Here is a 26,836-nt window from a genome sequence, read left to right on the forward strand (position 1 = left end):
TTTCCTCTGAGATTCTTCCTCTGAAGGGAGGATAAAAACACCATCCATTTTTGCCATTCTCTAGAAAATTTATTTTAAGACTTGACAAATGACTACCATTCAGAAACCTATGATTACCCCTTTTTCAAACTAAAATTCCTTAATGTTATTGGCAGGTTATTATAATTTCAGTAAATGTACTAGTATGAGGTTATATTTTTAGAAAATTGCCTCCTACTTTAAACTGATTAATGGCTACCTTAAAAAAAAAAAACACCCGAGTCTCTTATGTGTTGTTAAGGTAGCTGAGGTGAACATGAGATAAAATTATTTGGTTTGAAAACTAGTATGGAAATGAGAATATTTGCCCTTCCAAGGTTTTAAAAGTTAAACCTTATGAGGTCTCTTCCTTGTCCGGTTTACTGGAGATAAGTTTGCTTTTGGTAATTTTTCCCAGATTTATTAATTATTAACAACTGAATGATTATTTATATGAGGGTAATTAGGAAAAGTAGCCAGCTAAGATATTTTGCAATTTAATTCGTCTGGTGGCATTTAATTTTGAGTGTTTTATATGCTGAGGCAACTGAAAATGACATGAAAAATGTTGCTTGAGTATATTTGGGTAATTTGACACAATTCTCATATGCATTTTAATTTTCTGTGGAAGAGTTGATTTTAAAATAATTGATATTTAGTTGCAGTCTTAGGGCTATACAGTATATTTGGATTACACCAAGTATAGGCACTTTTGGAGAAGGATAGTGTTGTGCATGTGTGTGTCCTTTTAAACTCTTGAATAAGTGTGTGCTATAGATACAAATAATAACTAATGAGTCCCTGGCATTTAACAAACTATATGCTACAATTGAATAGTGCTAGTATGTTTTATTGCGGGAAATTTCAAACATATTTAGAAGAGGATAGTTTAAACACTCACGCACCTGTTGACTAACATCAAGAACTATTCACTCACCCCTTTTCTTCCCATGGATTATTTTGAAGTAAATCATAGGTATTTCATTCACTTCAGACTCTCTCTAGAAGGTAATGACTCTAAAAAGTACACATATATGTACTTTAAAATTTTAATGATATATATGCCATACTACTATTATCACTTAATGGTGCTTCTTGAATGCCGTTGATTATTTCACAGCTTGGATCTCCAACTTTGTAGTAGTGGTCTTAGATATTTCTCATAGGCAGGGTTCCCCTGTTTGTAGAAAGAAGAGCATTATTAAGACAGAATATTTGTGCCAGAATTAATAACTTAATTTCAAATTGTTTTGAGTTTCAAAATTAATATTACATAAGATCCTTAACTTTAAAAATTCATTTTATGTGAACATATGGAGAATATTTTTTTGAAAGGGCATCCTTCATTTTCTTAAGCAGATTTTAAATCGTGGGTGCAGGTGGCCAATTGAAAAACAGTTATCATTTGCTTTTGGAATTTAATACAAATAAAGAGCTCAACTCTTTGAGGCTCTTTGAAATTGAACATTAGCCATATAAACCAAGGAATGAGAAGGTGGAATCAAGTAAGTAAGATTCTGTATCAGAATAGGTTCTCCCTATTTTCTCTCTTTTTAAAAAAAGATGTTATTTATTTGTTTTTTTAGAGAGGTTGGGAGTGGGCGAAAGAGAGGGAGAGGAACTTCTATGTGAGAAACATCATTGGTAGCCTCTTGGCATGTGTCCCAACTGGGGACTGAACCCACAACCCAGGCATGTGTCCTGAATGGAAATCTAACTGGCAAGCTTTTGGATTGCAGGACAGCACCCAACCCACTGAGCTACTCCAGTCAGGGCTCCCCATTACTTTCTAATATAATATCTTGTTTTGTTCCTTCACAGCCCTGTTCTCATCTTTTGTAATACTTACTTGTTTATTTTTTGCCTCTCATGGCTGAAACTCCTTGAAAACAGTGTCTATAACTCTTGTTCTCCACTGTATCCTTAGAACCTAGGTTTCTGGCACATAGTATTTGCTCAATAAATATGTTGAATGAGTGAATGAATCAGTAACTGTGTCTATTAATGCATCTAGCAACTACCTGGACAAACTTGTACAATAGAATAATTTTTGGGAAATAGGAATCTTGTTTTGAGATCATGCCAGTGTTTCCTCCACTGCTTGCATCTGTAGGAAATCAATTAGATATGAGTTCATGTGGGGAGGGTAACAGCTTTTTGCTGTTCACTTTGGAAAAACTGGCTTGAAATAGCATCCAGACAGGGAAAAAGCCAATAAACCAGATACCATGGCTCAATTAAACCATGGAAGAGTGCATCATTCAGTCTTGGGAGAAAGCTCGTCACTTACCTTCCCAGACAGAAGAGCAACTGACTTAGGATTCTGAGACATTTAATTTAGCGTGGTACCTTTTCTTTTGGTGGAAAAATGTTAGTGAAATAGACCCCCATTTGCACATTTGTGTCAACAAGGCATGTTTTAACATAGCTATTTTAATTTATTTGAAATACGCATAGTGTACCTTTTTCAACTAGTGCAAATGAAAAATGCCTTTCACTGCAGTTTCAAAATTATCTACAGTGGATTAAAAAAATACACGTTAAAGGTGTTATTTTGCTGGTCTCTAGAGGAGCCAGAAATGTAAGACCATGTGCCTATATAGCAGTCAACTGAGTATCATTTTAACTAATTGGAGACAGTTCTCCAAGGTCATTTATAATCTCAATTCTTAAACTGCTTTCATGAAAGAGCCACATTACTGTGCCTGTCACCTTTTTAGCAAGTTAATGGAAGCTACGATGGGGAGGTCTGCAGCATCGTGTATGTACCAGATTCCTTTATCTTACTGTGTAGGTCTTAAAACCATGTTAACTCCATAAATGCAAAGCCTACTCTCTGTGATAGATCCTGGAGTTAGGAAGATGAAGACTCCATCCTTGCTCACAGTGAGGTGGCAGGCAAGAAAGAAAAGGGAAAAGTGAGTGGGATGAAGTGCATCAACATTTTACCAAATTTGTTGATGCTGTGGGTCAGTCATGCCTGTCATTTAGATAAGCCTGCCCTCATACAGTGTCCAGATTAAATTCTTTTAAAATAAGTATTAGAAACAGTAAAAGAACAAGAAAGTCCCCTGTGTGCTTTAGTGAACATGCAGAGTCAGAAGAACTGGCATGTTTCCTTGTGCAGTGCTAGTAAAACAGGTTTGAGCCAGGTCATGTCTGCATTTCCTGACGGGTCACAGCAAGGGAGGTTTTTCTCTGGAGCATCAAAGGGCATGCATTTATCTTCAGACCACAGGAGCTATTCTTGGGTGGGAGGACTGCTGTAGTTTCATGCCAGGATTTAAATATTAGAAAGTAAAGAGATCTAAGCATTAGAAAAAGTAAAACAACTAGTGTTAGCTTAACTGTACTAAGCAGTAAATGTATCATGCCTTCTTTAGTGAGTTGTTTGTATTTCCTTGTAGTCAAAAGGATGCCTTCCTGGAGTCAGAGAATGACCGAAATGGATTGGTCTTCTGTAAGAGAATGGGTGAGGATGGATTGGCCAACCATCTTCGGCATAACCTGTCATGTTACAACTTTAGATGATCCTGTTAAATTAAACTCTGAGGTATGACAGAATGCAAAATGTTAAGAGCAAGTCTAACACTTTGGTAGGTGTGAAGCCTGAGAGTTACCAATTTGATGAGGTGTTAAGGCACCTTTTCTGAAATTTGACCTAAGAGGTAAAAGAGTAAGTTTCACTATCTGAGTAACATATTTTCATGATAGAACTTAAAATAATCTGTTGTGTTCCTAGAATATTGATCCCTCAAATTCTAAATACCTGGTTTATTTCTTAACTCCTGTTAATGTACTGGACTGTAATGTAATGTACTGGGCTTTGCTGGGCTACTGATGGCAATGCAGCAGCTTTCTGTGTTCCTGGGATTGTGTTCCTTAAAGGGAAGAGGAAGGAGGCATCTCAGCAGGCAGTCAGGTCTGAGAGACTCTCCAGTCCATCCAAGCTTCCTATCGCCCGTGAATACCCACTTTTTTCAACATAAAACATAGTTAAGAGCCTAAAAATGAGATGAGGTATGATTTATCTTATTTTTGTTACTTAAAAGCCAGTTTGCCATTATGTGCGTAGGTCCTTGGGTGTGTCAAGCCATGATTTGAAGCTTGGATCTTCCTCCTAATTCCCTTTATCAAATTCTGAGCAGTGCACTTTGCTGATTCCAGTCCAGACTCAGAGTTCCTGCCAGGCCACACCCCCTCCTGATTTCTTTTATGTATTCTCAAAATATTTTAAACAGATATAATATGCCAAGCGATTTCTAACCTAGTGGGAATCAATTAAAATGGGAAGACACAGGGAGGTGCAGTCACTGCTTGTTCTCTGCTCCCTTGCATAATTTATAACATTCTACTCAACTACCTGAGTATTGGTTGGTGCCGTCTGAGCCCAATGGAACAGACGTTCATAGACATTTCCGTCGTAACAGCCAAGTGCCGAGTTTAAACAGTGATCCGTGAAGTCGAAAGCATCAGTTAACGAGATGGCATCCTTCCTGAGGGGGAAAAAAAAAGAGTTTGTGAGTATTTTAGACTGCTCTTATGAATCTGATTAATCTGGGATGGTGAATAATAACACCTAATTAGAGGTTACATCATTATTTAATTTTGAACAAGTCAGTTTTTTTTTCAAGTTTTTAGTTTTGATCAGTTATAGTGCAGCGTAAAGAATCAAGTAGTTCTTTAAGGCTTGTTATTTAAAATCACCATGTCCTTGTCTCACCCCCATCTCTGAACGCCCCATCTCCACCCAGAGGCAATCAGTTTCAGTCTTTTAACTGATATTTTTGGTTTTTACCTGAATGTCTCTAAATACCTTGTTTGTATTTCTGTTTCTTGTTTGTTCACTTTTAGATATTATATGTTGACTCGCCATTACCAAAGATGAGGATTTGTTTTTAGCACCCTTCTTCTCACCCCTACCTGTCCTCCCCCCACCCCAACCTGTGCTTCCTTCTCTTCACTTTCCTGCCTCCCAATTTTGGCCACACTAATATTCAGTGCTTAAATTAGGACCGCACATATCCTATATATTTTTACGATTCTGTGTGTCCTGCTCACAGCCGGGCCAGGTCCCCGCCACATGTCTCCCATTACAGTGACTCACCTTTGGGCCCCTGCTCTCCAGCTCTGCTGTCACTAATTGGAGATTTCACTGTCTGTGCGGGCATACCTCTAACGCCCAGCTTCTCAGTCCCTCAAATCTGCTGCTCCATTGACCTTGTTCTACAGCTTCTGTCACTCTGCCAAGATCACACACCAGGACTCATAACCAACGTTTGCAACTTCTCAAAAAACCTCAAACACACTCCTTTCTCTGACTCCTGTCTCTTTAGCTTACCCTCTCTAGTGTTCTGACTTCTGTATTCATTTTTCCCTTTCAAGCAACAAGATGTGTTTTCTTTTAACCTGTTGAATGAAGTATTTTAAAAAACGTTCACTTGCTTGCCTTCCTTTTGTAGCATAGGACGTAAAATATAATAATGTGATTATTTGTTTACACTCTTCCCTAACTCTTGTTTCACAAAGCATTTGAAATGACTGGGATACTGTGCCTATTTTAATCTTTCTGTATGACCCTGTATCGTCATCATGAGGTGATTTCATATAGAGCTGTATATAATTCTTTGACCCTTCTGGCACCCACCACCTATATAAATGTCCTTCAACCCCTTGTGGTCTCACTTTCCTTCTTATCCAGCTGAAATTTCATGGTTTGTATGTTCATTCCCTCAAAAATATATTCAGTAATTTTCTTGCTTTGTCGTACTTGTTTGGCAAAACCCCATCCCTCATTATCTTTGATTTTCTGCTGACTTTGTGGTGCCACCTTTGTGGCTGTGGCTGGGAGAACCAACACTGACCGGGGTAAACGGTGCTCAAGCAGGCCCGTATTGTCGCCCAGCAGTCCTATTACAGTGCTCTAGTTCATTTACTTCTTTATTCTTAGATGATTATTTCACACTTCCTCAACCTACACTCGTCACCTCTCTAACTCTTACCTAAATGTCTTTGCTTCCTATTCCACTGATAAGACAGAAGTGGTAGGAGCATTTCTGTAAGTTCCCACCCATTCATTTATACATACAGTGCTATTTCTCTTAGTACAAGTCAACTGCCCAGGCTTCCACCTCAGGCCAGTCCTTTCTTGTTTACTAGAGAACAATGTTCCAGAAATTCTGCCTTCCCCTACAACACAGGTGGCAAACACAAGGCCCGTGGGCTGATTCTGGCCCTCCACCTTGTTTTATCCTGCTATGTACCTTGTCTCTACCTGGCGGCAGCACCAAGCTCCTTGCCCCTATTTAAGGAGTAGTACATTCATACGGTCCTAAAATTACATTCTGCCCTTTGAAGGCAACCATGAGGCTGATGTGGCCCCCGGTGAAAATGAGTTGACACCCCTGCCCTACAATATCAACATTTCCATTAGGGTACAAACTGGATCATTTCCATCAGGATACAAACATATCATTTCTCCCATCTTAAAAATAAGCTTTGACTCTGTCTCCATCATCTATCCCATATCTCAACCCCCCCCCCCCTTATGACACTCCTTGAAAGTGTCATTTATGCTTGCTGTTTCCACTTCTTTTTGCCTGTTCTCTTGAACTAGATCTGTTCAGGTTTTCACTCCCACCACTCCACTGAATATCTCTCATTAGGGTCACCCTATTATGATCTTTGGAGGGGCCCAAGACTCAGTACTTGGGCTGCTTCTCTTCATACACTCACTCCTTGTGAGATCTTCTCATGGCTTTAAATACCAGCCATATGCCAGTAACTTCCAAACTTGTCTCCCTGGTCTCACTTACCTGCTTACTAACATCTTACATGATTTCTAACAGGCCCTTTAAACTTCATGTTTCAAAACCAAACTCCTGATCTTCTAGACCTTCCCCTGTCCAACAGGCCCAAACTTGGCCCTCCTATAGTCTTCCCCATTTATAGTTAATGGCAACTCTGTCCTGGCCAAAAACCTGAACTCCTCTCTGTCTGTTACATCCCATATCCAATCTGTCAGCAAATTCTCTTTTATCTTCAAAATATTTCCCAGCTTTAACTTCTTCTCACCACCTCCAATACTATCACCCTGGAACAGTCTCCTGTCATCTTTCTCCTGGATTATTGTAGCAGCCTTCTAATTGGTCTCCCTGCTTTTTCCTCTTGTCTCTTCTCCCCAGTCAATTCTTAATGTGGCAGCTGGAATGAGCCTTTAGAAATATATGTCAGATTACTTCAGACTGTGTCTGTCCTATGCACAAACCCTCGTGTTCTCACATAAAGTAAAAGTCAAAATCTTAAGTCTTTGCAATGATCCACACCCTTTCCCCTGCCCCTCTCAGTATGCCCTTAACTTTGTGACCTCTTCTCTCATTCTCCATCTTAGTCACTCCCTTCCAGCCTCTATGACCTCTTCTCTGTTCTCTGGATCGAGGTGCCAAGCATACTGTGGCCTCTGACGTTTGTACTTACTCTCTGCTTGGAATGCCCTTTCCCCAGCCAGCCATGTGCATGGTTCATCTCACCTCCCCCCTTCAGATCATTTCTCAGATGTTACCTTCCCTCGGTGGCCTTCTTCGACCTATTTAAATTACAGTCACCTCCCATCTCACCCCCAGCATTCCTGACTCCTTTTCCTGCTACCCGCTTCTTCAACATCATTGATCACTATTGGGTACATCGTGTATTTGACTTACACTTTACACCTGTGTTTGTCTCCTCTCCTAGGCTGTAAGCATTTGTGCCCTTTTCAACCTGAAACTCATATCCCTCATTTGAGGAGTGTTTTCTTGAATTATTTTATTAATGATCTGCTCCCTCCTGTTTTCTCTGGCTTCTGTCTCTAGACCTGTTTTCCAAACAATGGACAGTTTGGATCAGTCCTCTCACTATTTTTATTTTTATTTTTTCTCTCCTATTTTTGTCATTTTGCCTTCTTTTGAGATTTCTTCAATTTTATCTTTCAGTCTTTTGGTTGAGATTTTCATTGCCACTCTCATTTTTTAATTTCATAGAACTTTTCTTTTTCACCATTACTTTTTCATAGGAAATGAAATTCTTATTTTATGGTTACAATGTCTCTTCCTAACTCTTTGAAGATATTATTGATCTTTTTAAAAAAGTTTTTTCTTGCTGAAGATTCTGCTGTGCCTTTAGTTACCTCACCCTTGCTTTGGTCTGTCACTCAGGGACTTTCCTCCAGGGTCAAACATAGCTAAAAGTGGGGTGTCAACTAGCTGCTTAGAAGTCTGGGTGTGCTTGTCAATGTGGGGTGACTGTGGGATGAGTTGGGTAGACATTTGGGGACCGTGGCATCAGACTTTAGATCTCTCTTCTTTGAACTGGTCAGATTCTACAGAGAATGATCATGTTACCATCTTCCTGCACGGAAGTAGCCCAGCAGCCAGTTTTCTGGGAACCATGGGAAAAGAGGTCTGGGGGAGGGGGACATTGGCATTGGGCCTATAAACATTTACTGAAGCCTCTGTTTTCTGTAGGATAGCCTCATTCTCAGCTGTGCCTGATGCTCTGTAGTTCACAGACCCTCGGTTTACCTGTCTGCCAGGATAGGGTCAAGGAAGTCTTAAAACTACTCACAGAGGGGAGCTGGGCTCTCTCTGAAGTGGACTTTGAACCCATCCTCTCAGTTACCTTTACCCCCATTGCCAGAAGGACACAGTTCTGCTAGTTCTCAGGCTCCTTTGGTGTGACTTGCTGTTCCCACTTCTGGGGAATGATTCATTTTTCTCAGGTCTGATAAGTTGCTGTTCATCTACTTCCAACTTTCACGTTTCTTTTCCTGTTCTCTTTGTGGGTTTATGCATTTGTAAAAATCTTAACTCTTTGCCAGTGTTTTAGTGAGGTTTCAGGAGGGCACCAAGTAAATGCATATGTTCAGTCTGCAGCCTTTACCTGGAAGTCCCCCAACTGAGGTTTTACGATCACTTAAACAACTAAAAACTATTTGGGTCAGTTCATTTCCATTGCATAGAGAGCTGGTTCTTAGTGGCACTTAGAATAGTGTGCCATCCTTCATTTGTCACTGCAGAAACCTGAGGGTGACGCTGAATAATCAAGGCAGGGAATTGTGACATGGAACTGAGAAAAGCATGAGGTTTGTTACATACCTAATTAATTATCTGATAGGAGTAGGAAGGTTGCTTAGGAACCAAAATGTGAGTAAATCAATTTGTGTGTTTGATGCCTGCATAAATCGTCTGCATCAGTGCTGTCTGCCTTGTCTTGAACTGTAAGTTTCTGGAGCCCAGTCAAGCACTTAGAAGTGTTGTTGCAGATAAAAATCCTGCTTCCGAGGTGTTAAGGTGACCTTTCCTTTGTGTTTCATCACCAGTGCCATTGTGGTCTTCATGTGCTTTTAAATGCCAAGCTTCTTGAAAGTTGGATGCACTTGGCCTTAAATGGTGCAATACTCAATTATACTATTAATGGTTTCTACCACTGGATTCTTAGTTATATTAGGAAAAGTTTAATACCTGGGGCATAATTGTATCAAATATATTTTTTGATGGTTTAATTGAACATTTACTAACCACCAACTCTCTGTGAGGTGCTTATATGGAGTCATAAATGGTATGCAACATGTTGCATCCTGTTAGAAATAAAATAATTTGGTCGGTTTTTTCTTAAAAAAAAGATTTTATTTATTTATTTTTAGAGAGAGGGGGAGAGAGAGAGGGACAGAAACATCAATGTGTGGTTGTCTCTCATGTGGCTCTCACTGGGGACCTGGCCTGCAACCCAGGCATGTGCCCTGACTGGGAATCGAACCGGCAAACCTTTGGTTCACAGCCCCAGCTCAATCCACTGAGCTACACCAGCCATGGCTAGTTTTTTCTTTTAACTTCTATCATGAGTATATTATTATTTTTTAAATTTCAAAATCTTTTAAAAAATTCTCTTAGTTTTACTAATAATGTGAACTCTTGGAAGTTCTGGGGGGGAAGACACACATGTGAGTCACCCCTCCTCCGCCCAGTACAAGCATCGTATTTCCTCAGAAAAGGTTGTGTTCTCAAGTTACCCATCTTTAATGTTAATGGACAATGGTGACCAATTTCTATTGCTTTAATTTCTGTTTTTTCTACTACCCTGGTGAGGTTGGGGCTTTGGTTTTGATATGTTTTTAAATCATTGCATTAGTATGTTATGACCCTAAACTGCACTACATTAATGTTGCATTTAAAAGCTATTTGTGTTATTGTTCTATGAATCAGTATATGAATTACAAGGTTGTAAAAAAAATTTTATCTTGAAGCTAAGGTAGGATTAAAGTAAGTTTAGTCAACTTAGTAAGGGTTTGCTTAAGCACATTGAACAAAGACAAGGATATATTTGGAATAAACAGTAGCCCAACCTTAACTTTAACATATGGCTTAAGAGTGCATGCTCTGGGGTCAGACAGGCCCCAATTGTACCTGGCTCCTCCTCTGGCTAATTATGTGACCTTGGGCAAAGTATTTAACTCTGCTAAGCCTGGATTTCCTCCTCAGTAAAATGGGAAGATTAATAGTATCCACTTCAAAAGGCGCAATGAGGTGATGTATGTGAAAGCTTTTGGCATAGTGCCTGGCATACATAAGTGCTCCTTAAATATTAGCTGTCATTAGGACTCATTATTATTAACACATATTATTCCTATGTAGTGGTCTTCATTTTATTCATATTCCTTAGATATTATTCCTATTTCTTGACAGTATTGAAGAACATTCAGTTGAGGTAGCTAGATAATTTATCCTTGGGCATTTTTATTTCTATTTTTTTTTCTAATTTAAAAATTAATCCATAATGCTTTATGTTGATATAATAATGCTCAGGTATAAACCTCTCTAGGTCTGTTGTTGCCTTTGCCAGACCTCATTTAGCAAGGTTTTGGAGCTGAAAGTTTTTGAGTTTGAAGTGAACAAAGGGTCTAGGGTTATTTTCTGAAGGCTACCACGTTTGAGGGCCAGCCACTCACCGGATGAGGAGGAGCGCGTCCAGGTAGGCTGTTCTCATCACATCTACTTGGGCCCCAGACAGGAAGCCGTCATGGAGAAAGTCGCCTGTGTTAGACAGGATGCCATGCAAAGCAAAGAGATCACAGAGGCGTTTGAGTGCCTGCTGAATGGCTGGCTCATTGTCTAGTTTCTCCAGAGCTTCTGTAAAACTCTTCACAGTGACATAGTAGCAGTGTGCCTACAAAGACACAAAGATGCATTAGCCTCTCAAGTTCTGGTTTCTGACTCCAGAAGTCATCCTGGAACTTGGCATGACTGCTGGAATGAGCCTGCTGTGGCCATGTGTTTCCCAGCAGGCTGACAAGCAACTGCCTTTGCTCCTAGCTCACTATGCCCTTTTGATAGTGTGTGTGGCGCACATGTGCATGTTGGGGGCTGATGGGCTCTGGAACTTGGCCTTTAGTTTTCTCATTTTGCTGTGGGCAGTTTCAAGTAGGTTTGAAAGTAGAAAGAATACACCAGAATTGGAGGCTGGCCTGGGGATAGTGGAGGACAGCACCACTTTTCTCAGGAAGGCAGCTGTTAATTGTCTGCCGTGGATCAATGCAGTGGGTGGGTGGGGGTGTGTGTGTGCATGTACACTCGTGCATGTGCACACATGTGTGTTCCTTTGGGTGAAAAACCAGGGGTTCTAGATGTACATGAAAATTATCCCAGCTAGAGAGTAAACTCCTTGAGATAGTGTGGTTATTTAGCCCATATGCAACAGTCTAGCTTCATTAGTAATTAAAATAACCAGTTGGTAAGTGACCACTGACCTCAACCAGGTGAGAGCCCCTCTGCCAGCCAGGCTTCTTCCCTGGGACCCCCTCCTCTCCACAGCCCAACAACTAAAGCATTAGTGCCTGACCCAGAGGAGGCTCTCCAGACTTTGCTTCCCTTAGGTCTGAAACGCTTTCTGATAGGTTGGTGTCTCTTCCCTTCTCTGCCAAGACAAATGGTAGGATGTGTGAGTTCCATGAGGTAAGAGCAGTAAGGAGAGCATGTAAAACTGGTCTCAAATATTTATGTGCCTATGGATTACCTGGGGATCTTGTAAAAATGCAAATTCTAGGATACATAATGCATACATTCTAACAAGCTCATGCTGCTAGTAGTGACTTTTAGTAGCAGGTTTAGAGTGTCATGAGGGTTTGAAGGGGACAAGGGGAGAAGGAATGGGTCATACCAGGATGAGGGAACTGCATGTGCAAAGGGCAGTCCTTTCAGGAGCCTGCAAGCAATTTAACCAAACTGAAGCACTGGGGTGTAATATGATGAGAGGCACCCAGGTAATGAAGGGCTGTGAATGACAGGTCGGGTTTTATTCTGTGGGGGTTGGCAGCCACCAATCTTTTACAGGCCAGAGATATGGTCAGGTTTTTCACTTGGAAAGAATCTGCCTTTTCCAGAGAGGCTTCACATGGGTGCTAATGACACCAGTTTGCCACCTCGGCCTGTGTTCACAGCCATGCTGGGTTTGCAATGTTTGACTATTTGAAGAGGAGCAGATGTGTTCTCCTGACCCTGCTGGGCCCAACAGCCTTTGGTATTCCAACTGGATAGTTTGGCAAAACTGGAGACTCTCAATTTTTTCACCTAGGCTCTGTTTTCCTGATCTAACCTGAGTGCTATATGCCTCAAGTCTCAGAGCCTCAGGCTGAGGAATGGAGGGATGAAGAGCCACAGGAGGGCCCAGGCTTCTCCCTTGGAAACAGGATGTGGGCCAGAGAGAGGAGGTGGCCTCTACACCTCAGAGAAAGGCTGAGTTAAACCTTGAACACAATGAACTTTGTTTACTGTGGTGTGTTGATTTAAATCTTACCTCCTGCCTAATTTGGGGGCAGGGTGGATGTATAGTATTTGTATACTAGGTACCTCTCTAAATTTTTATATGCATTAACTCATTTAATCTTCATAATAATCTTACAAGGTAGGTACTATTATTAGTTCTGTTGTGCAAATGAGGAGACTGAGGTATGGAGAGAGATGTTCCTTGCCCAGGGTCCCATGGCTGGTAAGTGGTAGCAGCATGATCCAAACTAGGGCAGTCACCTCCTGGTTAAGAGTCTCTACTATCTTATTTAAAAAGTTAATTTATTTTCCAATTATAGTTGACATACAATATTGTATTAGTTTCAGGTATTACAACATAGTGATTAGACATGTACATACCTTATGAAATGATCACCCCAATAAGTCTGGTTCCCACTGGACACCACACATTGTTATTACGATATTACTGACTGCATATCCTATGCTGTACTTTACATCTCTGTGTGGTCTCTACTCTTACCTGTTGCCCTGTGTTGCCAAAGCCACCAGAGACAGGCTGGATTATACTGAGTGCCACATTTGCTCCAGAGCTCCTAGGGACTAACATCTCTCCTAGGCAGGGGCTGAGATTACAGGATCACAGCCCATCAGGGCCTAAAACGGCTCTTCCATGTCCCCTTGCTATACAGACAGGAAAGTGAAAGCCCAGAGAGGGAAGGACTCTCTGAGGTCACACAGCTCTAGACCTTAGGCCTGGGCTCGCTCTGCTTGTTCTTGTCTACCCCCTCTGCCACTGTTCCCTGCTCCTCTTGTGTTGCTGTCCCTCTCTACCTGTACATTTATGGTTTGCAGATGGAACCCTCCTGGGTGCTTGAGGCTTCTGTAGAGTAGATGGCCTCCTGAAGTACCAAGTCCAGAAGGTGCAGATTTCTCTGTCCATTATGACTTTGGAGACTCTGGGCATCACCTGCCCAGGAAGCCCAGGGACTTGCCCTTTGTCTGCCAGAGTGGGGCTCCCCTCCCTCACTAATGCACAGTGGCTCCCTGAGGGCATGGCTTGCATCCCTGGGGCAAAAGGAAAGGAAAGCATCTTAGCCATTTCCTACCTCTTGGACTATAACTTTCCTGAATTCTATGTCCTCATCCTTAAAACAGATTATGCTACCGTGTCTCCTAGGGTTGTGTGTATTCAGTGAAGTACCTGGCAAACAGTGTCTGGTCCATTTGAAGGCAGGACATAGGTTTGGACTATGGATGAGTAATGTGCGGCTGTGGTTCCTTTCTTGGTAATCTGGTGACAGCACAGCCTTGGCTCACCCTCCTTTTGTGCTGATAGGACATTTAGCACAGCAGGGAGTGCCCCTTGGGTGGACTGAGCAGAACCTAGGTTGGCAGAGTTAATACCTGCACCTGCCAATGTGATGGACGTGGCAGGGCACCAGGTGGTGCTCATGTCCAGCCTGCCAACCAGCCCTGCCTCATGATGGCCAAGGCAAACTTCAGAGCTCTCCATTTTTAAGGCTGCCATTTTTGGGGCCCAATGCCTGATGATTGAAATGATCCCCTTGGTTTTCCAGCTGCTTAAGCTGGAGCTCAGGAATCATTTTTATTTTCTTTTACCCCCTTAATATCTCTGCATCTACCCACTTCTCTCCATGCCCTTTGACAAGTTCATGGTCAGGCCCACTCTCAGCCCTCACCCATACTGCTACTACCCTCTTGTAACTGGCCTCTAGCCTTCAGTCCATTCCTCCCCTGCAACCTGAATGATCCTTCTAGAAAGAAACTGATCAGTTCAGTCTCTTCCCCCATACAAGCTCCACAAAGGCTTCCCATCAGCATTTAAAACCCAAACTTCTCACAATTGGTGCAGAAGGTCCCAGGCCTTACCTGTCTTTCCTCATCCTTCCTTCCTCTCTCCCCATTTCAGTCTTCTTCCTTTAGCTTCTCCTGGGAAGAATTTGCCTTGCACCTGAGCACCACACCTTTTCTTGCCTCCTCCTTTTGCACCTACTGTGCCCTTTGCTCAGAAACCTTCCTCTCCAAAGCCACAGCCTGCACCCGTTGCCTGGCTGATTTCAGCTCATCCTTGAAGACTTGGCTGATATGTCTCTTCTGGGAAGACCTTCTGACTCTGCAGGATAGGTAGACGCACCTGCCCTGGGTCTTGTGTCAGCCTGCATTTCCCCGGCACAGCACTTCCTTGATTGTTGCTGCCATTGGGCACTGTGAGCCCCCAGGACCCAGCCTGATATCCAGTGTTTAGTGTATGCTCAAATATTTGCTGGCTGACTGTGAATTATGCACACATACAAAACATAGTGAGAATTGAATCAGACTTCCAAGGATTGCCTGTGGGACTAACAAGGAGACTTGACCTGCTTTTCTATCTGGGAGGAAATATTTGAACAACCTGAAGCAAATCCAATAACACTGCCTCATTATGTTTTTCCCTAAGAGCTGCCAGCAAGATTGCTTTGGAGTTAAATCCTTTAATTAAAATACCTTGGACTAAAGTCTTGGAAGTGAAATGAGGGCTGGCTGAGCAGGGCTGGAGATTAGAGGCAGAGCTCAGATTTTCTAGCTTGCTGGGGAAAAAAACTGGTCCCTTTCAGCTTGGGCTGGCGGGCAGCTCACCTTAGCAGCCTGGACTTGTATGACTGCAGTCCTGTTCCATGCCTCGTGCTTGTCAGCACCGGATTGCAGCAGAGCCTGTAAATGGTGCACTGAGTCCTTTATGAGCCTGAAGGCCAAAGAAAAAAAGTTCAACTTCTTGACTGAGTGGGAAAGAGACTGCTGGTGTTTGGTCCCTCAGAAGTAGAAATAATTCCCATTTATTAACCACTTGTACAAAGCTAAACTCTTGATATATATGATCTCTTTAACTCTTTTCAGGGCAGGCACTCCCAGTTACAGTGGGGAAAACTGCACCCCAGGAGAGGTTAATTCCCTGGGCCAGGGTCTCACAGCTACTAAGAAAACTAAGAAATGCAGTTCATAACCTCGGAGCTATAGAGCCTCAGGGCTCCAGGTTAGGCACTGCTGTCTCTTCCTGAAGCAGACTCCGTGCTGTTTTCAGGCCATTCTGCTGACTGACTTCCTGGGGCTGAGCAACGAGAATGGTTTTTCTCTAAAGACTAATGAGGCCTGCCAGTCACCTTGCGGCCTCCCCGTTCTACCTAAGGGACCCCCAAATAAAAGAAAACTAATCCCTGTCTTCCAAACTACTAAAGTGGTCCTTTGCCATTTACTTAACCTTTACTCTTTTATTTTCTGTTTCCTGCCCATCTACTCATGATCCTTGGAATTTGTAGGCAAAGCAAACTGGCTATTTTTTAATTTTTTGATTTTTATTTAAATATATTTAATTGACTGTGCTATTACAGCTGTCGCATTCCCCCCCCTTTATTTTCCGGCACCCTACACACACCCCATTCCACTTTCATCCCCTCCCCCCTTAGTTCTGTCCATGGGTTGTACATAGAAGTCCTTTGGCTTCTCCATTTCCCATACTATTCTTAACCTCCCCCTGTCTTATTTTGTACCTACCATTTATGCTTCTTATTCCCTGTACCTTTTCCCCTATTCCCCCTCCCCCCTCCCTGCTGATAACCCTCCATGTGATCTCCATTTCTGTGGTTCTGTTCCTGTTCTAGTTGTTTGCTTAGTTTGCTTCTGGTTTTTTGGGTTTTTTTTTTAGGTTCAGTTGTTGATAGTTGTGATTTTGTAGTCATTTTACTGTTCATATTTTTTATTTTCTTCTTTTGCTTAGATAAGTCACTTTAACATTTCATATAATAAGAGCTTGGTGATGATGAATTTCTTTAACTTGACCTTATCTGGGAAGCACTTTATCTGCCCTTCCATTCTAAATGATAGCTTTGCTGGATAGAGTAATCTTGAATGTAGGTCCTTGCCTTTCATGATGTGGAATACTTCTTGCCTGCAAGGTTTCTTTTGAGAAATCAGCTGACAATCTTATGGGAACGCCTCCTTGTAGGTAACTGTCTCCTTTTCTATTGCTGCTCTTCAGATTCTCTCCTTATCTTTAATGTTGGGTAATATAATGATGTGCCTTGGTGTGTGCTTCTTTGGGTCCAACTTCTTTGGGACTCTCTGAACTTCCTGGACTTCCTGGAAGTGTATTTCCTTTTCCAGATTAGGGAAATTCTTCATTACTTTTTCAAGTAAGTTTTCCATTTCTTGCTCTTACTTTTCTCCTTCTGGTACCCCTATGATTTGGATGTTGGAATGTTTAAAGTTGTCCTGGAGGTTCCTAAGCCTCTCCTCATTTTTTAAAATTCTTGTTTCTTCATTCTGTTCTGGTTGCATGTTTATTTCTTCTTCCTGCTGCAAATCGTTAATTTGAGTCCTGGTTTCCTTCCTGTCACTTTTAACTCCCTGTACATTTTCCTTTATTTCACTTTGCATAGCCCTCACTTTTTCCTCTATTTTCCACCCATACTCAACCATTTCTGTAAGCATCCTGATCACCAGTGTTTTGAACTGTGCATATGATAGGTTGGTTATCTCTTCATTGCGTAGTTGTATTTTTTCTGGAACTTTGATCTGTTCTTTCATTTGGGCCATATTTTTTTGTCTCACGTGCCTGTTACATAGTAAGGGGCTGGAGCCTTAGGTATTCACCAGGGCAGGGCTACCCATGTTGCTGCATTGTGGTGCTATATGTGGGGGAGGGGTCCGAGATGGAACAGTGTCACTTGCTCAGCTCTTTGCTAGCTTTCAGTCACTTTCCCCTACTACCCACAAGTAAATTGGGCCCTTCTGCTGCTGATTCCCAGGTGGGTGGGTTTGTATATGTCCTAGGACCATGTGGGTCTCTCTAATGAACTCTCTTGTGATGTTGGGAGTTTCTCCCACCACCCCAACCCCCATAGGGTTTTTCAGTCAGAGGTTTTGAGGCTTTATTTCCCCATGCTGGAACCCTGCGTTATTTGGTCTGTCCCACTCCCCAGTTGTTTCTCCTGGTTTATCTGCCTGCAAATGTGGGACCGCCTGGTTTGCCAGCTGCTGCCTTGCCCACCCAGGTCCTGCAGTGACAGCCTTGCCTCGAGTTCTCTCCATCCCTCCTACTGGTCTGGATGAATGTTTCTTCTTTAACTCCTTGGTTGTCAGACTTCCATATAGTTCGATTTTCTGTCAGTTCACATTTTTTGTTTTTAAATTTGTGGTTTTTCTTTTGGTTGTGTGAGGAGGAACAGTATATCTACCTATACCTCCATCTTGGCCAGAAGTCACAAACTGTCTATTAACACATTGTTTGCGGGTAGTTTTTATCGTGCGCTCTACTACCAGTCAATGTAAAACATATAAATACATTTCCCACATACAATGTGTTAAGCAATATTTATTTTACTTTTTCAGGGAAGAGGTAAGTAGATGTCACATTGAGATCCAAGCAAGAAGCAACATAAGGGCATTTAAGTAACTTAATTACCCTCTTATTTTGCTCTCCCCACTTCCCCCAACTAAAACCTTGGCTCTATGAAGCATGGGATTTTTATCAGACTGGCCTATCGATCAGTCCTTAGTGTCAAGAACAAAGACCTGTAATATAAATATTGCAGTGCCTTGCATATTGTAGTCACTTAATAAATATTTGTGGAATAAATAGTGTCGCAAGTTGCTTGTGACCTTGAGAAAACTACCATTCTGGGACCACAGGTTGGGACAGAATACCTCTTATTATATAGTGGAAATATATTTCCAGGTAGTTTTTGGTGTTTTAGGTGAGGATGGTTTACAAGTTTTTCGTTATAGGTAGTGAAATCTCCATATTTTCCTGATGGTGTCTGTGCTGGGCCAGGACCTCTCTTAGTTCCCAGCCCCTGGCATGTTTCACCACCTCTGACATGTGCCTGACAGTGTTTGTTGAGTGACACAATGGATGCGTTCTTGGTCTTATCCTTGTTCCTTGGAGCCTGCTAGATGCTGGAAGTAAACAAATTCTATCCTTTGATATAGTCATCTTTTTAAAAATGATTTTTTAGATTGGGGGATATTCCAAACATAGGAGTATGGCTTTATTTACTGGGGGTATTTACATATGGGTGTATTTTTTGTATTGCAAATCAGTAAGAATCTAAAGATTTAAAAAATTTTTTGCATTGGCCAGATAGGTAATAGCCTTCTACCAGCTTGACTAGGATGGAGAAGGGGTGGTGGTCCATGGCTCAAGGGGATGACCTCCCCTTCTCTCTGCCCATGGTGGCAGGAGCTGAGAGGACTGAGGAGGCTGGGGAAGGGGGTGTTTTTTTGAAGAGTATCCAGGAATACCCACGCAATCCCAAAGACCCTAATGTGGGAAGGAGCCTGCCCTGAGGTGGGATGGCTCATTTCTCAGATGACTTACCTGACTGCCACATGTGCCCACGCGCTGGTGTACACCTCTGGGTGAAGGAAGTCAGCTGCTCCCCGGGCTGGGCATCTGGCCAGGTCAGGTGCTGTCAGGTATGCAATAGACTGAGGGAGAGGCCTCTTCGGTGTGGAGCCTGGGGCTGCCTGAGCATGCAGGTAGCTCTTCACCAAAAACCTAGCAGTAGGAGCAGAGGCAGGTAAGGGTAGGCAGCACTTTTGGACAGCCCAGCACCCCTCTCTCCCAGACACATGCACTCTTATCCCCTGTGGCAGACCCAGGGCCACAGAGGTTCTTGTCCAGTGCCTCTTGATGCTTACCTTTCACTTCAAAAAAGGTCTCCTGGCCCCCACCACACCCCAGCCAGCCTGCTATGAGGCTTTCAGGGAGGTTTGCCCCAAGGCTGGAGGCTGGAGATTCACAAGGAAGTGGGTGGAGCTGGAGCCATGGAGCTGGGCAGACACGCAGATCCTGAACATAAACCCTTTCCATATCTGAGCCAACAGAATCCTTTCTGTTGGTTAGGATCTTGCAGTTTGGGGATTTGTGATGAACTGTAGAGTGACTGTGGAAATTATTTTTTTTTAAATATATTTTATTGATTATGCTATTACAGCTGTCCCATTTTCCCCCCTTCACTCCCCTCCACCCTGTAGTCCCCTCCCACCCACATTCTCCCCCTTCAGTTCATATCTATGTGTTGTACATAAAAGTTCTTTGGCTTCTACATTTCCCATACTATTCTTACCCTCCCCCTGTCTATTTTCTACCTACCATCTATGCTACTTATTCTCTGTACCTTCTCCCCCTCTCTCCTCCTCCCACTCCCCTATTGATAACCCTCCATGTGATCTCCATTTCTGTGGTTCTCTTCTTGTTCTAGTTGTTTGCTTAGTTTGTTTTTGTTTTTGTTTTAGGTGTGGTTGTTAATAACTGTGAGTTTGCTGTCATTTTAGTGTTCATATTTTTTATCTTCTTTTTCTTAGATAAGTCCCTTTAACATTTCATGTGATAAGGGCTTGGTGATGATGAACTTACTTAACTTGACCTTATCTGAGAAGCACTTTATCTGTCCTTCCATTCTAAATGAAAGCTTTGCTGGATAGAGCAATCTTGGATGTAGATCCTTGCCTTTCATGACTTGGAATATTTCTTTCCAACCCCTTTTTGCCTGCAAGGTCTCTTTTGAGAAATCAGCTGACAGTTTGATGGGAACTCCTTTGTAGGTAAGCATCTCCTTTTCTTTCGCTGATTCTAGGATTCTCTCCTTCTCTTTAATCTTGGCTAATGTAATTATGATGTGCCTTGGTGTGTTCCTCCTTGGGTCCAACTTCTTTGGGACTCTCTGAGCTTCCTGGACTTCCTGGAAGTCTGTTTCCTTTGCAAGATTGGGGAAGTTCTTCTTTATTATTTGTTCAAATAACTTTTCCACTTGTTGCTCTTCCTCTTGTCCTTCTGGTACCCCTATAGTTTGGATGTTGGAACATTTAAAGATGTCCTGGAGGTTCCTAAGCCTCTTCTCATTTTTTTTGAATTCTTGTTTCATCATTCTTTTCTGGTTGGATGTTTCTTCCTTCTGGTCCACACTGTTGATTTGAGTCCCAGTTTCCTTCCCATCACTATTGGTTCCCTGTACATTTTCCTTTATTTCACTTAGTGTGGCCTTCACTTTTCCCTCTATTTTGCACCCATACTCAACTATTTCTGTGAGCATCCTGGTTACCAGTGTTTTGAACAGCGCATCTGATAGGTTGGCTATCTCTTCATTGCTTAGTTGTATTTGTACTGGAGCTTTGATCTGTTCTTTTGTTTGGGCGATTTTTTTTTTTTTTTTTGGTCTGGATGCACTTGTTACGTAGTGAGGGGCAGAGCCTTAGGTATTCACCTGGGTGGGGCAACCCACATTGCTGTGTTGTGAAGCTGTGTGTGGGGAAGGGGTCTGAGAGGGAACAATGGCACTTGCTCTGCTTTCTGCCAATTTCAGTCACTTCCCCCACTTCCCAGAGGTAAATTGTGCCCTTCTGGTGCTGACTCCCGTGTGGGTGGGTTTGTGTATGTTCTAGGACCCTGTGGGTCTCTCCAACAAACTCTCCTGTGAGGCTGGGAGTTTCTCCTGCTGCTTTAACCCCCACAGGTGTTTTCAGTCAGTGGTTTGAAGCTTTATTTTCCCCATGTTGGGGCCCTGGGTTGCGTGGTCCATCACATTCTCCAGGTGTTTCTCCCGGTTTATCTGCGTGGGAATGTGGGACTGCCCAGTCCGCAATCCTCCACCTCACCGGGTCCGCCCACTGCTGCCTTGCTGGCCAGTTGCAGCCTTGCATACCCCGCTCCAAAATCCGCTGCCTCACTGGGTTTGCCAGCTGCCTTGCTTCGAGTCCTCTCTGCCTGGCTGCCTGTCTTTACTTCTTCTGCTGGCCTGGATGAATGTGTCTTCTTTAACTCGTTGGTTGTCGGCCTTTCATACAGTTCGGTTTTCTGTCAGTTCAGGTTGCTTTTTGTCTTTAAATTGTTGTTGTCCTTCTTTTGGTTGTGTGTCTACCTACCCCTCCATCTTGTCTACCTACCCTCCATCTCCAATTAAATTTTTCTTAGATGAATGAAGGATAGATGTGAGAATGCTAAAATGAGTGGGAGGATTACAGGTGACTCTCAGCTTCTTCTGGTTGATAATCCAATGGTTACAGGCTCTGGGCTCAGACAGCCAAGATTCCTTGGCAGCTCCAGTGAGACCTCAGTGTGTCCATCTCTAGATGGGGATGATAATGCTCACCTGAAAGTGCCTGGCACAGCATGGAGCATGGAGTGTCTTAATATGTGGTATTGTACTCTTTTTGTATTTGGGGAAAAAAACAATAAATATTACATGTTAAAAAAGATTCCAAGAAGTGTTATATAGCTTATTTGCCAGTGAACCCTTTTTTCCTGCACGGAGAAGTACTTGCTGTGTTTAGTCACCTGAGAACAGGTGAACCTGAAGTGGCTTTGTCAGCCAGGAGACCAGAGACCCCTAGACAGAGAGAGATGGAAGAAGCTGCCTGTTGGGAGGAGGCCTACTGGCCTTTCTTGCCTGCCTGTGCGGTCAGAGCCTCCTGTGTGCAGGCCCTGCGTTGAGCCTGGAGAAGAGCTGCCAGTCACAAACAGAGGCACTTTCAGATTGTGATAACTGTCCCAAGGAAACACGACAGTGTTGACTGGGAGGGTGAGGGTGGTGCTTGAGATGCAGTGGTTAGGGAGGACTCTGAGGGAGGTATCATTTTAGCTGACACCTGGAGGATGAGAAAGAGCCAGTAAAGTGGGGTCAGAGAGTTTTAGGGAGGGGGAAGCAGTGTGAAGGCCCTATGGTGGGAAGCAGAAATGTGTGGTTGGCAAAGTGAGCAGAGACAGGAGGCTGCAAGACTAGGATGGAGAGGGAGGCAGGGGCCAGGTTGTAGGACATTAGAGGCCACAGTGTGGAGTGTGGCATTTTCCTATGAACAGTGGGAGCCCATTGAAGCATTTTAAGCAAGGGAAAGATGTGATATGCTCTAAGCTTCAAAATGATCCCCCTGGCTGCCTATAGAGAAAGGACTGAAGTGGGTGGAATCATCAGCGAGCAGACTGATGCTGTTGTCCAGGGGACAGGGCTCAGGGCCTGGCTGGGAGCTACAGTCGGGAGTTGTAGATGAAATGGAGAGAGAAGTAGATGGTTTGGAGACATATTGTGGGAGTTGGACAGTCCCAAAACGGCACTCCCCAGAGTCTGCTTCCTCTGTGGACACCAGATCCCAAACCCAAACCCAGCCCTTCAGGGCCAGGCAGAAGAGGCCTGGGCCAGCCTCAGCCTTACCTGGCTGCCTGCAAGTAGAGCACGGTATTCTCACCCTCATAGGTACAGGAGGCTGTCACTCTGGTGACCAGTGAAGGCAGGCCGCTCAGCTGTGAGTAGCCGTGTCCACCGCAGGCCCTCCGACACAGCTCAGCCCCCTGGGTGCAGAAGTCTGATATCATGGCCTTTATACCCGAGCTCAGTGCATGAAGCTGCAAGAACCGGAAGAGGGTCAAGTGGTGTAAAGGGGTCCTCCATTTAACACCCATGCTTCCCACTCATTGAAGCCTACTGTATGCTGAGGTACAAATTGTTTCCTCAGCTCATACTTTGTGAATGAGAAGGCTAAGATTCAGAAAAGTTATGTGACTCACCCAAGGTCACACAATGAGGCCATGTAGCTGTAAGATCAATAAGAACAAAGGAAAACCCCTTAGGCCAGTGTCTCCAGGATTCTGGAATGCAGGCTTCCCAGGTGGGACTTGCCATTGCCCAGGAATTATGGACTTGGATGGCAGGCAGAGATTTTGGAGGGCTGGCATGTGAGGATGGAAGTCCACCATCAACCCACTGTCCTGGGGTGTAGGAGGGGCTGCCAGGCAGCTGACCTGCTTGAGTTTCGGGTTTTTAAAAGCTCCTATCTTCAGACTTTCAAAGTCCTTGGGAGGAAGTTTGTGTCCCTTAACCTCCCTGTGCTTCACTTTCCTCATCTGTAAACCCAGCACGAACCATGCCTGCAGACCAGTTAAGGATTAATGAAGCAATGCTTACAAAGCACAGGGCCTACACAGACCGAACCTTAGTGGACATGCAAGGCCACAGTCCTTTATCAGAAACCTTGGGGACAGATGTGTTTTAGAATCAATAATTTTTTGAATTTTAGAAAGTAAAGTAGAACACTTAAGGTTAACTGTATATGATAACCCTAAGAGGAGTCTGGGGAGCCTTAGTGATCAGACACATTAATATTTTTACTGCAAAGTGTATTCACACTTGGTGAAATAAATCAGGTCAGTTCAGGTCAAACTGTGCCACCAAATGAGTTCTAAGCAACTCTTGGTTTTCAGAGCTTTTTGGGTTTCCAACATGCATCAGGGCTTGTGCATTTGTGTTCTATATGCTATGTGTGATTATTTCCTCTAACACTTTTGGATCTTTCTGGGGGCCAGATGGGGGTGGATTTCTATGCTGGGGTATAGTTCCCCTTGGGTGCCCCGGGATGTTGGAAGGCTGGGAAAGGAGACAGTAAAAGCAGCCCATGGGAGTAGGACCAAGCAGAATGGTCTCAGCTACCCGCTGGCTCCTGCCCACCAGCAGACAGCAGGTACCTCAGGCAGGTGGCTGAAGTCTCTGTCCAGAATGGCACTGTAGGACCTTTGGAAGAAATCCAAAAGGCTGCTTGCCACAAAGTGGAAAGCATAGGCTGTGGCCAGCTGAGGAAAGAGTTTCTGCTGCTGAGTCTGATAGTCCAGGACTTTTGCTTCTGGGTCACTGAGGGCAAGAAAAGTGGAAGCTCGAGAAGATTGCATGTGCCATATTCACCTTCATAAAGCCTTCAAAATGGACCATTTCTATATCTCACTATAAAACTTGACTTGAAATGACATGAGGCTAGTAATAATCTTTTAAAATCCCATCTGACATGACTATCCACTCATTTTACTGCAGAAACATTTGACATTTGCTTATGGGTGCTGCCCCTTGTGGGTAAGGTTTACAACATTATAGCACATGCATCGTCTCATCCTGCTAAAACCTGGAAAGTTCTGAATTCTAATACATCTGGTCCTAAGGATTTGGGGTGATGGGTTGTGGTGTTATATTCCTGATGACTTGAACCTCAACCTTTCACTACCCAGGTGCACTTACTGGGTTCTGGGAAATATGTTGTACCTAGTCACTAACTGAGGATATAAACTCAGGTCCGATAGAGTCCCAAGGTAGGGACTGCGTCTGTCTTGTCCATTGTTGCGTCCTCAGGGCCTGAGACTGTCCAGCATGTAGGGCATGCGATAACTATTTGTGGGCTGAAAGAAGGCCTGACTGTGAGAGGCCTCCCATGGCTGGTGGGGAGAAACCTGGAATCTCTTCTATAGGCCAGCAGTCCCTCGCCTGGACATGTACTATGATAACCATCATTGGGACATTTCTGTAACCCAGGAAACTGGGCTCTGGACAGGACATAATCTGCAGCCCCTTCTTCCCAGCATCCCTGTTCTCCAGAGCAGACACCTTCAGCCCAGCATTTTGAGGCCTAGGATGGCAAGGGTGCTTGGGTTTGCCAGGTGAAAGGACCCTGGGCTACGTAGCAGGCATACTTTATTGCATATCGCCCTCAGCACCACCCTGAAGGACTGTGCCTGTCATTCCCTCTTCTGTAGAAGAGGAAGCTGAGAAACAAAGGTGGGATGGCTAGCCTAAGCTCCCACACTAGAAGGTGGCTGACCTGCATGTGGCCCCCAGGGGTGCCTGGCATCTGACTCTCAGCCCATTTTTGCATCAGACTCCTGGATCCTTGAGCCCATGGCGTGAAACATCACCAGACTCGAGTTGGATGCTTTCAAGTTTCAAGGCACTGGTTAGCCTCTGGGTGCATCTTGCCTGGGCTGGAGCTGAGCTCCTGGTGATGTCACTTTTCACTCTGTAAGTGGGGAAACTGAGACCCAGAGAGGGCAAAGGACTTGCCGAGGGTCACTTAGCAGAGCTGGGATAGGAACTGCCAAGTTGAAGCCTGTCCTTCAGCACCATGAGTTCAGTCAGTTTGCTGTACCCAGCTCATCTCTCTCTCTCCTCCACCTGCAGCACCATATGCCCAGGCTGCATTTTGCTGTATTCTGGGTGTGTCCATCTGGAACATATTTATTCTAAAAAATGATGTGTTATTTACCTGAAATCCAGATTTAACTGGTAGTCCTGTATTTTTATTTGCTGAATCTGGCCAACTATGTGTGTGTGTGTGAAAACAGAAAACACATTCTTAGTTACTTGGTGCCATGGAGTGGAGGCAGTGTCAGTACACAGCCATCCGAGTACGACAAAATGGACCCAGACTTGGACATACCACAGTCAGTGTTGACATTCCCAGCCAGATAGAACCAACTTCAGTCTGTGGAGTCTGATGAGATAGTTGAGCTTTGCCAGACACTACAACTCACACCCTGTGACAGAACAAATTTAGGAGCCGCAGTCACCTGCAGTTTGGTAACCGGCTGATGCAGACACAGCTGTAAAGGACCTAGCTGGGTTCAGACTGAGTCAGGTCTGGTGGTGCAGGGCCAGGGACACACAATCACAGAGTCTGATGGGGCTGGATGTGACAGACACAGGCCAGGCTAGCTGATCAGCCAGCCAGAGCTAGGGGCCAGGTCTGGGTAGATGTGTACGTGTTGAGGGGTAATGTCTTCTCCCAGCACCCTGCCCTGGTGGAGGGGACCTTGTCAGGGCCAGGCACCATGGGACAGAGATGTAACCCTGTCTGCACTGGTCAGCCTCTGGGTGCACCTTGCCTGGGCCGGAGCTGAGATTGGCGGCGGATGACTGAATAGCGAATGGCGATGACGCAAGCCTTCTTCAGCAGGGGTATGATCTCGCTCAACAGCATCTCCACCCGAGATACCACCATGGTAAGGTAGTTGCTCTGTGCTGTCCCGAGCTTGACGTAGGTGCCATCTGGCAAGACCTGGTAGACCAAGGACAGGTGCTGGGTCTGAGCCAAGGCTCCGCCACCTGCCTCACACCCTGAATGGGGGCCCCCATGCCCTACAGGAACCACAGTCCTCAAACTAACTGTTTACCCAGAGCAGACACAGCCAGCTGTCACCAAAATGTGCACTTATGGCCACACTGATTGTTAAAAGTGAG

General features: G+C 43.9%; 1 protein-coding gene across 3 annotated transcripts in view; it reads right to left on the reverse strand.

The window, feature by feature from the left end:
- Positions 1–888: 888 nt before the first annotated feature.
- The window catches only part of ACOX2 (acyl-CoA oxidase 2), a 33,654-nt gene continuing 7,706 nt past the window's right edge, over positions 889–26,836 (reverse strand). For all 3 annotated transcript variants that reach the window (XM_036030962.1, XM_028518463.2, XM_036030964.1), the window contains exons 8-15: positions 26,482–26,654; positions 24,304–24,466; positions 22,997–23,187; positions 19,168–19,347; positions 15,432–15,537; positions 11,000–11,217; positions 4,382–4,514; positions 889–1,195 (exon numbers count right to left, since the gene is read on the reverse strand). In XM_036030962.1, coding sequence (XP_035886855.1) covers positions 1,133–1,195; positions 4,382–4,514; positions 11,000–11,217; positions 15,432–15,537; positions 19,168–19,347; positions 22,997–23,187; positions 24,304–24,466; positions 26,482–26,654 — 1,227 coding nt within the window. In that variant the 3' untranslated portion in view covers positions 889–1,132. The remainder of the gene's footprint in view (positions 1,196–4,381; positions 4,515–10,999; positions 11,218–15,431; positions 15,538–19,167; positions 19,348–22,996; positions 23,188–24,303; positions 24,467–26,481; positions 26,655–26,836) is intronic.

Source organism: Phyllostomus discolor, chromosome 7, assembly GCF_004126475.2.
Source record: "Phyllostomus discolor isolate MPI-MPIP mPhyDis1 chromosome 7, mPhyDis1.pri.v3, whole genome shotgun sequence".
NCBI classification, from domain to species: domain Eukaryota; kingdom Metazoa; phylum Chordata; class Mammalia; order Chiroptera; family Phyllostomidae; genus Phyllostomus; species Phyllostomus discolor.